Source organism: Labrus bergylta, chromosome 13, assembly GCF_963930695.1.
Source record: "Labrus bergylta chromosome 13, fLabBer1.1, whole genome shotgun sequence".
Taxonomy (NCBI): Eukaryota; Metazoa; Chordata; class Actinopteri; order Labriformes; family Labridae; genus Labrus; species Labrus bergylta.
The window spans coordinates 5,610,824-5,629,015 of NC_089207.1; the positions used below are offsets into that span (position 1 = coordinate 5,610,824).

At 39.0% G+C, this 18,192-nt stretch overlaps 1 protein-coding gene across 2 annotated transcripts in view; it reads right to left on the reverse strand.

The window, feature by feature from the left end:
* The window catches only part of nalcn (sodium leak channel, non-selective), a 76,518-nt gene that overhangs the window by 54,278 nt on the left and 4,048 nt on the right, over positions 1–18,192 (reverse strand). For both annotated transcript variants that reach the window (XM_020633941.3, XM_020633940.3), the window contains 9 exons: positions 16,902–17,042; positions 16,467–16,649; positions 13,737–13,820; positions 13,444–13,583; positions 13,199–13,327; positions 9,717–9,868; positions 8,186–8,328; positions 7,759–7,863; positions 3,864–3,950 (listed from right to left, as the gene is read on the reverse strand). In XM_020633941.3, coding sequence (XP_020489597.2) covers positions 3,864–3,950; positions 7,759–7,863; positions 8,186–8,328; positions 9,717–9,868; positions 13,199–13,327; positions 13,444–13,583; positions 13,737–13,820; positions 16,467–16,649; positions 16,902–17,042 — 1,164 coding nt within the window. The remainder of the gene's footprint in view (positions 1–3,863; positions 3,951–7,758; positions 7,864–8,185; positions 8,329–9,716; positions 9,869–13,198; positions 13,328–13,443; positions 13,584–13,736; positions 13,821–16,466; positions 16,650–16,901; positions 17,043–18,192) is intronic.

Genomic DNA, 18,192 nt, shown 5'->3' on the forward strand with positions numbered 1-18,192 from the left:
TAGATGTAAGCAAGCACAGTGAACAAATAGCTTCTTACAGGAGGAGCGTATCATTGTTGCATTGTTTCGATCTAGAAAATTGAGATGGAAATATATGTAGGCTGTGTCAGTTTACACCGGCATAACGACCGGAGCGACGCATAACCACATTTAGCACATGCTGATGTTAACCTGCAGGAAGGGTCGAATGCTGGTAGTGATAGTACTGCTAATGTTAGCCACATTCGGCAAACCAAACTACCTTGTAGTAGTTCTCAACAGCATCATCTACTCATTTATATAGACAGTGTTTCTCTGGTGCTCTGGTAACTGAATCCATTATAATCTGGTCCATTCTCATTTCCTGTATCATTTTATTAAAAAAGATTTTACAGTGTCCCAATGGTTTTGTTTTAAAATATTTAAATGTACTGTTTTTATATGAAATATATAATTACTTCAAAGTTGCAAAAGCGTGTGGAGAATTCAGATATTAGGGCACCATCTGCAGCACAAATGTTCTCTCAAATTTCACAGTTTTTTTTTAATAGATGGAAGGACATTTGCTTTCTCTTCATGTTTCTTTTCATTAGCTATCAAAGCAGCATTACGAGCAGTGTCCCGGTTAATGAAATAACCTTTAGCAAAAAACAGTTCTAATAAACTGGATGTTTTAAAGTCAAAGTGGGTTTGAAAAGAGACTAAATGGAGCCTTTCCTGCTGAGAATCTGTAAAAACATAAAACATGATGTTACATTTTAGTCCTCTCTGATCTGTGATGAGGCCTTTGTGGTTTGGATCACACAGCCGGTTTAGTTTCTTGACACCATCAGCAAATTTAAAACATTTTTATAAGTGTCTGTGATGGATGAACATGCCATGAAGTGCTGTCAGTGGGTGACTGCTGACTCAAAACAATGGAAGTACAACATGATGCATGTCAAAGTCACTCTGAGTCACATTCAACTTTTACACTACTTGATTATTATTTGCCTCATTGACGCCTTCAGTGGGCTGCAATTTGAATAAAAACAAAAGCAGAAACAAAAACAAATGGCTCTTCTGGCTAAATTCAGTGTCAAATGCTTTCTCTGTTTAAGCTTCTAATGTGGCTGTGAAATGTATGTTACCTCATCTTTCACAAGGACTGCAGTTAGCATAAAAACATAGATTTATAGGTTCCTAGAATGTCCACAAAACAAAAAAAATACCAGAACATCGGCATGAACTCTTTGTGGTACCATGTGGTACTCAGCTTTTGATACCAGATTATCTAAGATGCAAGGCAACAGATGTAAAGCTACACAGTGAATACTTTGACACTTAGAGCTGAATGGTATCATTTTCAAAATAAAACTGAATACATCAATTTCAGATATTACAGCTTGCTTCAAAGGAACTCAAATTCCGATTTGAATTACTCACTGACCAAAACTACAGTCTGTTTCATTTTCACATGGAGAAGTCATCTAACAACGTTGTCTCTGTTTTGATGTAGTATTTTCTCATGTACAATTCCCTCTCCCCCCATGACCTTGTACCACAGGTCCTACAATGAAATATACTCCTATCATATTGTAACCAAGATCAAATGTTAAGTTGAGAATTTATTTCTCTGTTTCACTCGACTATTTCTCTTTCTCGGGTCCTTTTCATGTGTCAGACTTTATTTGACAGCAGACATCTATCACAATTTCTGGACCATTGCCTCGGGCTGAAACACTCCATGTGATGGAGGTGTGAGTTGTTCTACACTCTGGCCCTCTAAAACACTCAGCAACTCTGTCGTCTAGCGGGAAGTCGTGATCACAGAGTCGACATCCTTAAGGCGCTGTGCAGACCTGAAATAGTGCTGTGGTTGAATATAAAAAACATAGCGTCTGTATTTGAGAGGATAAAGTGCTACAGGAAAGGTTTAGCGTTTTGTTTGATTTTAAGTTTATATGGTTGCAACTTTCTCCTGCTGAACTATGACCAGCTGAACAGCTGAATTCTGTCATTTAGATCTACCAATCCTCAATATACATAGACTTTATTTAACAAATCCAATTAGCCATGAATGGAAATTGCAAACCCCCTTTTGAAGCCTTGAGTTTGGCATTTTTGGAAAACTTGATTTTTGGAACCAGGAGTGACTGTATTTGGACGACGAGAAGGAACCACATTGTAACATCTCTATCCTGATTCAAGGGTCCCCTTGAAGGCAATTTGCCAATCACATGGAACCATGCCCAAAAGTATACCCTGCTTTATCGTCACTTTTTCTATAAAAGGGATCATTATTTTAAAAAATTAACTTTTGAAACCAGCTGTGTCTGTTCTGCTGGCCATTTGAAAGAATGTATCTTCAAGGCAATTCCACATTTTTGCTATACTTCCAGTACAGTACTACATTCACTTTTTATACTGTATGTAGTCTGTAGCTCAAACTAAGGATGTTCCGATGACAAATAAACATACATTTAAATGCAGACTAATCGATTAGTCGAGAGTTGACAAAACACTCAGAAAGCAGTCAAAGCATTAGAGCAGTACAACAGCAGCTATTAACAGGAGCTACAGCCCTGGCTAGTAGCGGGGGCTACTTTACAGTTTACACACAAGATTTGACCGACATTGCATTGAAAATACCGAAAATTTATTTTACCAACTGGTTATTGTGCTGACTAGCAAGGGTAGCGATGTTTAATTGTTTAGTCGGCAAATCCCGCACATCCCTAGCTGGAACATATCAATACGCAAACCTTGATTTTGTTGTATTGCATGTAAAGTTAAGCCAGGTTAAACTTTTTTTGTCTGACAACTCTGCGTTGTTTAGCCCAAAGCGTTGGAACCCCCACCAACACAGCAGTCACACTAAAGTTAAAGTGTTTTGACACGGTGCCATTGGTGGTCTAAGCTTTGTACAATGCCTCTTGCTAACAATCTGTTAACCCTTCATTTTACAGTCAAAACTGGGCTCCTTGTTGGTACAGGAAGAAAATAATAGCTATTTTGTTTTGAGGGAATGAGGCAGATGAAGCAGTCTTTGGGTGTTCGACGTAATGGAGCACAGGGCTCAGAGGGAAGTCAGCCGTGTTTATCCCTCTGGTTATCCCTCTTTCTAAATCTTGCCTCCAACTGATGATGAGGCTCTAGGGGACATGCTGCTTTAATGGAAGTACTGCATATTTCAGGTCCTCTGTTCTCTTTCGTTTCTTCCCATTTTCTTTTCCCCTACTTTTTGTTTGTGTGTATGTACCTCCTTCAAGCTTAGCGCTGGAATAGTATTTTCAACATGACGTTTTGTTGACAGCCATCCTCCCTCTCATAGCTTTAGACTCTATTGGCAGTCTCTCACAGCAAGGGCTCAGCCTTTTTACTCCACACCGCTATCAACAGTGAGCCAGCTGTAAGCAACGCCTGCTGCTTTCAGCTTATCTTTAAAGCCCAACCATTTGGATCACACTGACCACGAAAGCAACAGCGGCGTCTATCATGTAGATGTCATTTAAAACGCATCTATCACTGAAACGACATCATTAGTGAGGTTCTACACATCAAACACGATTTAAAATCCCATCATTTTGACGTTTGACACAGCTATTGAAGACACAGAGAAATGTGGGAATGATGAAGTGATAGTGTAGCCTCTGTGGCAGTTCTTAAATGGATGAGGGCACTGATTCTCTATTTATACAAAGCATTAAAACAATGAGAGCCATTAAACAAAAATTGCTAGTGTCACACACGAGAAAATGCATGGATCAGAATGTATAATTCAGTTGGGCTAAAAAGGTGTCAAGTTGTCAATGTTTTCTTGGATACGATGAGAGAGAGGAGAAGCACTTAACACCAGCAGCATCAGCAGCATCAGCAGCATATTAATTATGTGGTGTGTTTACCTGGAGGCAGGCAGGCGCTCGGCCATGTGGTTTGTTGACGTCCACAGCCACAAGCTGCCATCCCCCAGCAGCGTCTTCATGGAACATCTGTGGCACAAGGACACTACGTGAGGGGCAGAAGAAAAATACTTGCATACAATTCAGCACTGTACAAATTTCAAAACATACACGTCTACCCTTTGGCAACATCTTCATAAAACATCTGTGGCCAAAAATGAGTGTTAGGGTTCATCATTACCTATACTGTATATGGTAATATGACTGAGTGACCAAACTGACAGATCCCCTTGACACCAGCATGACTACATACAACAAATTTAAGAAAAGAAAAGAAAATGGACATACAGTAGCACTCAAATTTGACAGCATAGTCCAACATCAATGTTTTAGGAGGTGAAATGTTTGGTAGTCAAGTAGAGGAGTAGAGAGTGTTTTATTTATTTTATTTTATAAAATGAGAATGACTCACAATCTAATTTCAAAGATCTGTAGCTTGCGTCTGTCGTTGTCTTTCAAATACAAACCCTTAAACATTCCAGTAGTTACCCTACTTATCCTAATGCACAAGTTATCCTAATTAGCCTGTTGTCCCAAAATGAAATATTTATCTTTTGAATACAATGCGAAAAATAACTATCTTTAACCCTTTAATTAAACACACAGGGTTGATATTCTCCAGCTTTAGAAAAAACAGAGCAGCCTTGCGAGTAACTTAACTGAATGTTCAACCTTAATTACAACTCCACTCATCAGAATATGGGATACATTAGCCTAATCCTGCGAAACAGAATTGGATTCAACCCAATCTCAGGCTTTACAGCTCTATTGAAAGATCTAAATCTGAAGACAGTATGGCAAAGTCAAGGAATGAAGAGTGTGGCATGGGTTGCGTCTCCTGGGGCCACATTATAGCAGCCCATGTCTGAGGGGAACATGAATCGGGGAGCATATTGTTGCAGCTTCTGTGATTGACAGTTAAGTGTTACACCATAACTAATTAGTTTTCCCCCCTCTAAGATAAAGACTGGGGCATGACGATGTGATTACAATTATTCCGATAATGGGAAGAAAGGTTAATTGTTTTCAAGGTCATAGCGGTGTAGGCATGCCAGTGGCACCAGACTGTCTTCCATCAGGACTGAGGGAACAGTGGTGCCAGTTACTTGACTTTCCAAGATGCATCAATTCAAAGACTGAGGAGGAAAAACAGCTATTAAAATAGATGGCTGCTTGTCAGGGCAACTCCATTATGGTTAAAAATGTCAGATATTTATCTTTTCAATTAACAGGCAGAATACAAATTCAGATCCATGCATCCACCAACCATCTTCAATTCAACTTGATGTATTTGTATAGCTTCATGAACAATTCCAGTGAAATGTCATCATCAAGCTCCAAAACAGCCTTTCATTCGTAATGTGATGTGTAATGTGTGTTTTTTCTATACAATATTTTCTTTTTCTCTTTGATTTCCAACCCAGAGAAGTCTACTGTAAGTGTGGAAGAAGCAATCACATTTCTGTAGCAGAAAAAGATGAGCAAAATCAAGACCAAAGACACAACTCCTTACACCTTAAAGGACATTTGTGAGATAGCTAAATATTCAGACTTGAATAAATATCAAACCAATACAAATCACTGACATTAATTAGTGCCGTCTAGACTGAATTATGGTGAGGAATCTGCACACCTTTGTTTAATGAACCTCCAAAAGAATCTGTCTTCATTATAGCTTTCCTTTAACTTGAATCACTTCTCAATTAGACTGAATGTCTGTTAGACCAAAAGTGTCAATATTCCTCATTATGCTTCTCTACTGTGGCTCCCTCTATGGCCTGAACTCATAACATTTACACAGGAAGTGATTAGAAAGAAACATGAGAGCACTAACAGCATTCTGAGGTAAATTTTGTAATTGGATTTTCAACAACCCTGTTGGGGATCATAAGCCACATGTAAATATGTTTAAGTGGCTTTAAAGATAATATAAGTAGACTGATGTTAAATGTTATTCATTTTAACGTTTCAATACAGTACAAAGGTGGCTTATACAGTAAATAACAAGCCAATGTAAGACTGGGCAAGGTAAGGCTAAGCAAGGCTCCCTGGATTCTTCTCCAAGGCCCTATACTCCAACTCTTTCAGGTGGATCCTGGGGGGATATTCTGGGTCTGCCCTAGGGTCTTTGTACAGATATTCCCGGAATATCTCTAAAGAGATTTATCATGGCAACATCCTGAAAAGATGCCAAGACAATCTCACCAAAAAGAAACAAATCTTCTCCAAACTCGTTCCAGAGGTCCAACCGTCTTACCTGGCCCAACCTGTGACTTTAACTTATTTTGGCTCCTTGCATCTTTGATCACATTTCGGTGAGTGCCCGGAGCTCATAACCTTTGAGAATGGTTTGAACAGAAACCTACTGGTAAATCTAGAACCTTCCCTCAAGGCTCAGCTTGCTCTTTACCAACCCAGTTTGGTTACTGTTGGTCATGAACTTTTCTGCTTGTCTGTTTCTTGTTTTATCTTTACCTATCTTTGAAACAGAACCGTATAATCCCAAAGCTTTCTCAGCTGAGTGACTCACTCCTAACCGAAACAGAGCAATCTACCAATAACAGGAAGAATAAAACCATGGCCTCGGACTTGTATGTGTTGTGTCTCATCCCTACTGTTTGTCACTTAGCCAGAAATATTGGACTGAAGAAGCCAGAAGAAACATCCAATTATCAAAAGTCAGTGATGCAATCTTTGAAGTCACTTATGTTGACACTCTCTTCCACTTGGTTGCACTATAAGAGTATTTTCATGCTAAACACAAACAGAGGCAGAGGAAACCCATAAAATAAAGTGTCCTGGAACCTACTTCACTTATTACATAGAACTCATAGGAACAGAGCTCTCACTTAGGTTATAAGAGGACTGGATGTTCAGTAAATGCCAAGCCTTGGCAAGACACTGCCAAGTCTTTTTCCAGAGCCAAGAAACTTCGATCTAAATTGTCTCCACAGAGAGTTTTTTGTTTTTCCCTGTACTAAAGCTGCACTGTTGGACTTTATGTCCCCAATTTAGAGAAGATGAAACAAATATTCCTTCTTAGGTAAAGTTCTTAAAATAAAGGCATCAACTGAAATTCCTGAGTAACTTATTTCAAATCTGGGTGAACCAGGTCCATCAAGAGGCATTTCAAGCTAAGTCATCCAGATATAATGGAAACAACTCAAACATTTATCATCTGTCTTTGGCCCAACGCATATAACCACATCAGCCCAATGCCTCAGCAACTGGGCGATTAAAAATAAGGCTCCATATTTAATGGGGTTTGATTCCAAAGCAGGAACAATGAATAGAAGTTAGTCCCCTTCCAAAAATGGAGACTTTCAATTCACAAGGAACAACATCAGAGGACAAGCCTTTGCTTACTAAGCACTACCTCAAGCACTACCTTATCAGTTTTATGAATGCTTCATCTGCTTTATTGAAATAGATAATACTTTTTTTTATCTCTTCTGACTTATTATACAGCAGATTTCAAGATTACATTTTCCAGTTTATTTAAAACAAAAACAGACATCTGACGGTCTATGGACCCTTAGGCAGCTGATTTGATGCAAGTGAAGGTATTTACTGATGACCAGGCACTCTTGCAAAGCTAAAGAAAGCCATCCCTGTCAAAATGTGTTTGTGTTCATTCCTTTCATTTTCTGAATTCATGCAACATTAATGTGCGAGGCCTTGATGATATAACAGATTTTGAGCATGCTGTAACACAACCAGCTCTAAAGAAACCAGGTACTCAAGAAGTGTAGAATGAGGTGAGCTTTAAGAGCCATATGAAGCTGTCCAAGTGGCACTATTTTGTAAGCTTTAGTGTCCACGAGTGTGATGGTTGTACCTGTGTTGTAGCAGTAGAGGTGGTGCTGCTCCTTGACCCCCACATCTGCTGAAACTGTACTCTGATCTCGGCAAATGTCTCGATGATGACTGCTATGAACACATTCTGCGGAAGAGAAAAGATAATGAGAGAGTAAAAAACAGAGAGAGAGAGAGAGAGAGGGAGAGAGAGTATTGAGACAATTAAAAATAAATGACCAAGTGCAGGTCTGCCTCTTGACTTCCCTCAGTATCTATGACATGACATTCATTTTCTCATTAGCTGGAGAAAATTCTCCTAACAAGGGGAAATGGTTATGTCTGCAGGTGAAAGATTAGGTTATGTCAATTAACAAAAACCTTTCTATGTGTTCAGCTATAGCCTGCAAGCCACGCCAGGGGGGCTGAAAGCATTTGGAAAAGTGCAGTAAAGAAAGACGGGCTCTAACCTTGACAAGCCATGCCAAGAAGAAAATGAGAGTTATGAAGTAGAAGTAGGAGCGCCAGCGAGGGAAACTGTCAATGGCTCTGTACATGAGGAACACCCAGCCCTCCTGTGATGCAGCCTCGTACACAGTAAAGATACTTGTACCTAAACAAAGACAGACACAGAAGTCATTAGAAACATGCGAAGTAGACGTGAAAGAATAGATTGTTAATGAAAAAGGTGTCAGTATTTGTCTCTTCTTATCTGTAGTAAAAGTATGTTATGACAGCGCACGGCAGGGAAAATACAGCACCCCAGTATCCTCACATTTCCGTTCTTTGTACTGACAAGAGTAAGAGCTCTAACTGTTCGGCAGCCTCATTAATCAGATGAAATTATATTTAATGCGTGTCTTTGTCACCGTCGCTGACAAATTTGGTCAGATGTAGTTAATTAACCAAAATACTGTGCGGTGGCCAAACTACAAAATGAGACTCTTGGCTGCTCTTTGCAAATTCACTGTCTGTACTTTGAACACTCAGCCAACGATGATTTAATCAGAGAGGACACCTCACTCCGTATCATTGTAATGTTTAATAACACCATGAGTGAGTTATGTGATTTAAAAGTCCAACAGATTAGTGATTGCTTCTCAACATCAGTTTTAGACTGAGAGTAACTAGCAGCTGATAGCAGATGTTATGAGGAGTGACAGACAGCTGGCAGATCAGCCGGTCAGATACAGTAACCATATTATATCATTGCTTTAAGCTTATTAAGCTATGGGAATCTGGGCTATATTACTATATATTCAAACCAATCCAAGAGGGAACCTTTAATATGGATAGGATCAGCCAAATTAATTAGATCTTATTGCTTTGTAGATTTAGTGTTTGGCAAGACCAATACGTTTAGGCAGCCTGTTGCAGTGAATGTGCCAAATTCCAGGCTATAATGTCCTCTAATGTCCTGTTTACTGCGAAGCTCTCGCTCTCCTTCATGGATATCTACAGATTAGGGGCACTGCATCGTGCACTGACATTGGATTTGAGCACTGTTCAGCAGATAAGCGTTCAGGATGCTGCTGGTAAGCTTCACGCTAAAAGCTGTTATATGGAAGTCTTTCAAAGCTCTCACTTTCTCACAAAAGTTTATTTTAATAAACATTTGTCACAGGAATGTGATGTATCTTGATTTTGGATGTCCAAGAATATGAGTTATTTGTTGTGTAAAGACCTTCTCGGAACTGGATGTTTTTTTTATCAGATTGTTTATTCACGCAAGCTCCAGATATTTTTCAGGGTGCTTTTCCTGAAACTCGTATTTTAAATATTTATTTTTACATTATCTCCTAACTCTCCCCTCTTTCTGCCCACAGGGAAAACTGCACGCTTTGAGGGACATGTGTGACTAAGCAAGTTAGGACAACTTCAGGGGCAGGCTGTCCTGACATTTCCTAGAAATTTTCAGGAGTGTGTTTGTGAAAACAGCTAGCGAGTAATGTGGTTGTGTTTAAAAGCAGTACATGTATTAGTGTTTAGCTTTTACTTTACCGAGTTCATTGAAGCCACTATAACCAAGCTCCTGTCGACTGAGGCCCAGCTCTTCAAGGTCCATGCATTTGAAGCCCAGAGGACACTGGTAGCCCTCCCCATCAGGGGAACAATGGGTGTCTGGGATGGCCAAGCTGTTCCACGACACATTTCTGACCAAAACACAGAACAACACATATCAAGGAATACCCATACACCTGGGTGGGGGGGACAATGTAATGCGTAGACACTGACAGAACAGCAAAATCTTTTCAAAACTCAGGTACAAGTGCTCAAGTTTTTTCAGGTACAAGTGCATTTAAACAGATCATTGGTAACTACGTGTTATTTAAAGGTTTCAGGGTTATACATTAAATTGCATTAATTAAAAATACATAATCAAGAGAAATAACAGGTAAATACTGCTTGTGTGTACACAAACAGATTACATGCAACACCCCCCCCCTCCCCACTGCCTGTCTCTTTGTCTCTCAGCCACAGGTGTTTTTCCAGGAGCTCCTTGATCCCACTAATGAAAATTAATGCCTATAAATTGGCTGCCCAGACATTCATCCAAATTGTTTATTAAGGGTTACGGGATCAGGAGGGATAATTTATTGCACCATCACAAAGGGCAAGCAGAGGCAGAGTGATGAATCCCGATAAAGCCAATTATGCCGGGTTTTATAATACCACTGTGGCTCACCATAGAAACCATGTCTCTTGATGACAAAGGGGTGATAGATGAAGCCCCAAATGAGAGACCAAATGTCCTGTAATAACAAGACATTAATAACCATGCTACGTCAAATGAAAAACAAAAATAAATTGCAGATAATATGTATTTATTGATTTTTCTTTTGTCTTTCTGATCTGTTATTTGATCACACCAGAATTAAATGTGAAAAATCATGTGTGCCTTTCTTTGCTAACAACCACTTCTTGCTGACTCATAGTCCATAATATATGAGGGTTAAACATACAATGAATTACAAATCTGATCATTAAAATATATATATATATATATTTACCCAATTTAAAAACATAATAATTGATTGATTATAATGATTTATGTTGCATTTTTGATCATATTCACCAAAAGCTATTTGGTCTTATCAGACTTTTAATTTGAAAATCCCACTCAAACACAACAGGCCCGCTGCTGCTTTAAAGAAATCTACAACACACAAATGTCGCCCTACAATCTTATTTGTGCTGTACAAATATATATAACATGGAAATGTTATTCATGCAACAGACTTAGAAAACGATGAGGTCAACAGGAGAAATCCTGTCATCCAGAGGAGGAGACCCTGATTAGTTCAAAAATCCAAAACCATTTTCATCTAATATCCATATCACAAAATGTCACCCCTGCTATGTTTCCCTAATTCCCGTCCAATCCCTTGTGTGTGACAAGCTGCGGAGCTTTGACTTTGTGCCAAGGGCATATGGCCGATAAAGATGAAACACATCAGTCCTTGTGTGACATATTTCTAAAATACCCCATTAGAAGCAAATATACGAGGGATTTTGGGGAAAAGAAGCATATCAGCAAACAAATGAGCTGAGCAGCTGCCATGCCACTTTGTGGATGATGTTACAGAGGAGCTTCAGTGCTTTAACTGTGAGAATATCCTGCACTACAGTATCTTTCCTGCTATAATGGTCAATAAGGGCCATGTCCCTAGGGTGCTTTTGGCCTATAATCAGTAAGGAAAGATAGATGGGTAACTGATGAGCAGGAGTGAGCTTAATATAAAGGCTGGACATGTAGGGAAAGTTTAATTATTAGAATTAGTGTTAGCTCTGCCTGCAGCCTGGGGCTGTAACCAATATAGCCTTATCTTTAGACTCAACAAGGGAACTATTCTGGATATCATTTTATCATCATGCTTTACTTAATGATTTGATTCAAAACCCGAACAAATGGGTTTAAATTGCACTCATTCTGACAATAATGTGTGAAGACTCTCCCACCTTTAGATCACACACATAGACCAGTCACTGCCACCAAGGGATTTCCATATAATCCTAAAATTAAGATACTGTGACATCATTTAATTGGGATTTTTTTATACACATGAGGCAGGTTTATCAATAAGTTGAGATGTAAATGCAGCTGAATTGTTTAATGTTTTTCCATGTTAAAAAAACTATAAGGCAAACAATGTTAACAAGCCATGAGCTCCTTCAAATGAAACTAAACTCTAAGTTCTTAGCTCAGAATTCTATTTTTATGAAAATGAATACATCTTGACTTTAAACTCCTGCAATGGGAGATAGAAAGCAGTTCCTGCAGCACATAAAAAATGTGTTTCGGGGTTGCTGGTTTGACGGTCACACCAAACATATCACAAGTGATGAGATGTTGTCAGGATCTCGTAGACTTAGCTCTGCAGAGGACAGTTACAGACTGATGAGGCTAACACACAATTCCTTTTCCTTATGCAGTAATAATTAAAGCAGTACATCACAATGTGGGGTGTAAACAGGTTTTTCCCAAGTGGATTATATCGACAGGTCAGTCAAGAGAAAAAAGAAACTTGACTTGTGGCCAAATTACTATGTACTGTATTTTAAGGGAAAGGCCGCATGGTGAGACACGCGATAGGGTAAAGTTATGTGAAGTTTAAAATTCACTTCACTGAACCCACCTTTTAGCCTCACAGGTACATTAGCAGGGGAAGGAAACTTTTCAGGTGGGAGAACACAGTCACTACCTTGTTAACGACTGGTCAACAAATGCAGTAAAATGCATCAAGCTCCAGATTTATGTAAGCTGACTTACAACTGTTATTTCCCTCCACTTTTTTTACTAATCAATATACAAGTACATTATGTCTCATTATGGTTGTTTTAAAGAAGGACAAGATTCCTAAGCTCTATTTCCGTTACACACTCGATAAAGACCCATTTTTGTCTGGAATCTGGATATCTGAAGTACAGATGCCATAATATGCACACTGTTACTGATTTTATCTATGGTCTGGATTTATTTATGTTATTTACTTGAAGATAACCTAAAAAATGCAATTGAGTTCATGCTAAAAATAAATGCAGCTGCAGCATATTTGCAGTAAAAAATGCTGTGGTTTTCCAGTTTGAAATGAGCTTTCTTTAGCTTGCTTGCTTTAATAATGCACAGACTTTGAATGCACAGATTTAATGTTTGGCTGGGTTCATTTAAGGCCATGAACATCTCTGCCTTATGTGAGTACCTTTTGTGTTCTGCACTTAAGTGTTAGCTTCATACTCTGCATTCCAAAGAGATGTGAAATGTTTGTACATATCTCCTAGCATCCTCAAAGTGCTTCTTACAGCTACTATTGCACTAGAAAACATGATATGGACTGCTGTTAAAGCTGGTAAAACCTCTTTAAATGTACTGAAAGTGTTCTTTAAAGAGCTAGAAGATGACAGTTTATTAACACTGCTTAGTTGAAGCACAGTATTAATAGATATATCAATCTCTGAGAACTTCCTTAAACTTTGGTTCTTACCCTTCCGTTGTATCGTTAGTAACACAGTGATGATTAAATGTTCCAAACATCTGAACACCCAGAATTCCATAGAGCAGGAGGAAAAAGAGCAGGAAGATGGAGACACTCCAGATCTGTTCCCCTGATCGCCTGCAAAGCAGAAGAGTGAAGAAAGGCATAACTAAGTCTCGTATATTTTTGCATGTGCAACTAATGATTAATTGGTGGGACTGAATTGAAGTGATGAGCTCATGATAGTTTTGTACTTAAGGATGTTGGTGATGCGTGAGCGGGGAAGCTCGAAGCGGAAGTAGATCCTGAAGGCCCGGATCATAATGAGCGCTCGAGGGATTCTCAACATCCCCCATGGAGACATCTGATCCACAAGCCCAGCTATTTCAAACACCTAAAACAAAGAGTAATGGATTGTCAAGGCAGTTCATTACTGTAGATGTTTGGGTTTTTTTTGTACTTGTTATATGGAGCAGTAACACAACTTGCTGAGGTAGAAAATGGCAGTATGATTGCAGAAAAAAAATGTAAATATAAGGATATATACCTGCAACACCAGGGACACCCAGATGAAAAACACCATGAAACCATCAAACATACACCAGCGATCCTTGACATAGGAGTTATCCCCCTGTGAGAAGAGAGTGTCAGAAACCAGAGTTAAAAAAGAAAACATAGAATGGCCTCTGCCTGAAAATACTCCAGTGTGCTGATGTGTAATTCTGCAAGCTCAACTACTGTAAACCAAATGTTGGAGTATGTTCTGATTCTAGTTCAATTTTGACACTGGTGTTACAATGTAGTCAGAACAGTTGTTTATTCAGAGGTAGGATGCGGATCTGGTCCAAGAAATAATCTTTCACTCTTGGCCAATTCCACACCCTTTCACAAAGTTTGAAGAAAAATAGCTTTGTAAAGCCGTTTTCACACATGCACTCCTGAAATGATTTCCAGGAGGACTGCTCCGGAGATTCTCCTGACCTGACTGTTCACATACTAACAATGGAAGACTATCCCTGTTTGACACGAGAGGTGGCAGAGTCCACCATATGACGCCATAATCAAAATATTTGCCTTTTTATCAATGCTATGTGTAGTTCAACAAATTCACAATGTCAACAAAAGAGCAGAGAACAACATACTGGAGATCAGAAAACGTAATGCTGCCGTTTAATTATGTGCACGGAGAGCATAGCAGTCACGCGCATTCACTCTTTTCATCAAGCAGCAGTTACAGGATATAAACATCTCTCCCCCCTCCCATTGGCTCGAGGTGAATCTGGATAATATCCAGCTCACTCGGACTTGCTGCGGTAAAATTACTAGTGGTCTGACAGGAGAAACTCCGAGTAAAGAATGTGGCTGTTCGTTTAAAAAACAGACAAACAAGCAGAACCAAAACACAATGTCCTTGACAGAGGATTTGAATTGCCCCCCGGGGACAAATAAAGTTTTTTGAATTGAATTGAATTGAAAGAGGTTATAATTGGAGTGAAGGTGTTATTATTTTGAAGGGCAGTTGGTGTATTCTAACAATAACAAAACGTCATGTTATCGTAAAACGATTTAATATTGCAAGTCTTAATTGTTCTCAAAGTTGCCCATATCAAATGCTAACCAATGTGACACAGAACACTTTTAATGTGATAGAAAGCCTTTGCATAAGAAAGCAAAGGAAAACAACAAAACTGATATTTGCCCATTTAAAAAGACAGACCACAATATTCCAACAGCTATGTTTTGAACACGATAAGACAAAAAATGATTAAGGCCTTGAAGTGTGAACAAACTGAAATGTCACGGGGGCAGCAAGAATGGGCATACTTAATTACCACTTCCTGAGACAGAGAGAGTCTGTTAAAAGCTCTTAGGGGGGTCAGTCTTCCACAGGATGAAAAGCTGCAAATGGGAGGGTGTGTTCTGAAACACTCTAAAGATAACAGCATGTTTGTCACACACTGACAGGAGCAAAATATGCAATTATCTTTAACACACTGTGCGGCTGGTTTCGTTTCATGCAGTCACTCTTTTATTCACTAGCTCCGAAATACAACTTTCAACTGTCACTCAGTGAGGATGGACATGTTGAATATATCAACTGTCATTGAACATACTTTAAAATGCAAATAACAGCACATTTTTGATGTGATGTGTGATGCACTATTTATGCAAATGAAGTTTAATCTGTAAAGTAAGCAAGTATTTTCCAATTTTAGTGGAAAAAATGGGTGTTTTCTGCTTTGAAGAACTAAAAGCAAGAAAGAGAGAAACACATGTTCAAGGTTTTTTTTTTTTTGCTGTTTAACTAGTGATTCTTGTTCTATGTCCTCCAGTGCCTCCCTGCTTGTTATCTGTGATTTGCCAATTAAGCTGTCCACTCCTTTTATGGCTGTAATTACGGTCTTTTCATCCACCAGCTGTCTGCTCCTGGAAGCTTCTATACAACATTATCTGCCTACCTTGACTATGAATTGTGTTGATTCATCCAAATGTGCAGCTCATCATAACAAGTGAGGGTGAATTTAAACTGTGGTTGAAATCGATTACAGAAAAAAAGGGGCCACACCTTTGAAAACTTTTGATGAGATGATTGCAAAAATGGGTTTCTCTTCGTAAATGTTCTAGTTTTTTTAGTAGATATACTGACTTAAATGACAATCCACTCTTTCGTGTTTTGTGTGAAAGCATTAGCATATTTAAAAGATCTGATTTTCTTCTAAAGTGACGCTCAGGGTGGGAAGCTCATATGCTGTTATTTAAAGTCATATTGCGTTTTACAAGATAGCAAATGGTAAAAAAAACATATGGAGTCTCACAAGTTGTTTCACTTTGTATTTTCAGGCTGAATAGCAACTAAAAAGACATCAATAGTAGAAGGCCTAACATAAGCAATCAGCCAACTCCTTACAAAATAACAAAATAGAATTACAAAATTTGTTAAACTGGTAAATTTCGGGCCAACAGAATGCTAGCTGCAAATGTATATAATGACCCTTTCTGTCAAAATGACAGACAGTGAGAAAATCGCACTGTGCCCAAAAAAGGAAAACCCTTAAAGACAACACCATCTTAAACCAAAGGAAAACATCCAATCTTCCCATCTTACTTAACAGCTCAATCATCCATCTTCATAATTTCAAGTCAGTGAAACTGCAACTTCAGTATTTTTACTTAGTATTGTGAAATATTCCAGTTTTGTGAAAGGAACATTTGTGTTAGTATTTTGTGATCTTTGTTTCAATGCTTCCTGTTACTATGGATCTCTGTCTATAGCTACCTTGATGATTCCCCTGATGTGCATCTTGGCGATCATCTCGGCAGTGTAGAGGAACATGAGCAGTGTGTCCAGCGTGAATGTCACATACTGCAGTGGAGGGTAATGCTCAAATGTCTTGGGGGTGTTCATACACACAGAGATGACACTGATGATGGCACAGGCTCTTAGCAGAGAATGGACCCACTGCGGGGAGAGGGCAAAACAAAATACAAATATGAACTGTGCTTTTAAATAGTGTACACCGCACTCCACTCTATTTTAATATTCATGCCATATTTTCAGAATAATATTTCAAGGAAATTACATCAACAAAGTATTAAATCTTCTCTCTTAAATCGTATCTGGATTAAACGTTTGGATTAAATGGGACAGATATAACAGAGCATGATTTTATTGTGTTAAGCCAGCCCTGACTCATATTGCCATTCCACTCACTGGTTTGTTGATCCAGAAGATGTCAGCGCTGTCTGCGAGGGTTTCATCCGGCCCAAAGTCCGTCATGGGCTGGGCCTCGACCCGTGAGCTTTGTTTCCTCTTCAGCATGCTGGGGCTTGCCGTGCTATACAGAGAGTGGATCTGACAGAGAGAGGGAGGCGGACCACACAGTGACCAAAACTAAATGAGCAACAGGAGAACACTCTGGCTGCTTCCAAGTCTGGGCAGGGGCAGTACCACTTTTCAAAACTCCAATCATGTGGATAAAATCAGTACATTAAATATTGACTTAGTATAGCTCTGTGCAGCTCTATGTTAGCAGTATGTCTAAATATTTGAAAATTGAATAACTGTATAAAGTTTATGCAACCACTAATTCAATATATAACTACAGTATCAGTAAAAATGTGTATCAATAGTGGCTTCTGTATGTAAAACATGTAGAATTAGGCTTTTATTTACTTTGATGTGTATTTAGAAAAATAAACTACCCTGACTTGAACTGCCAGAAATGTGTGCTTTAGAATTAAACATGTGTCGCCGTGTTGAATGGCCACTGTGATACACAACGTAGCACACATGGAACACAAGACGAGTGTATCTGAACAACTAATCGGAACTGCTCCCATTACTTACCATTTGAAAAGATCACAAATGATCTTCCTTAAACTGAACACCAAGGAACCAGTAGATTAAGCTGTACAACCTCATGTACAGTGTGAGGAGGTTTGAGTTAGTGTAAGCTGCAGGCTAAATATCACTGTGTCAGGACTGAAACCAATGTGGGGGTCAATATAGCATCAACAAAATAATGGGTCACCTTTACTCAGTAATTGCCTACAAAATAAATCACAATATTAGCTTACAATACTTTTGGGAAACAACAGCCCTGGGTCAAATAAACAAAATGCATAAACTGAAGTGTTGTGAACAGGGTAGGAAATTAACAGCAGCCGAGCATCAAATGCAGGCACATATTCAGTTTGGGGAGTAAATCTCAGAGGGCTTGTTGCCACATTGTGAGAACATTTCTGTCCCAAAATAATTATGTAATTTCAAAAAATATATACTGTTTTTACCCCGTTTTTGTGAAACAGCAGCTTCTCTCTCCCCCTCCTTTGCCGTCTGCATGCAAGAGCTTCAGAGGTGCAGGCTGACACACACACAAACATACACTAATACACACACATGCACACACAGGTTGCCAGTCACCACACACCAATGTTTACTGTACAGGATTTCAGCTAACCTGCTACCACCTGTCTGGAGCTAACTAGCATTAGCATTAGGA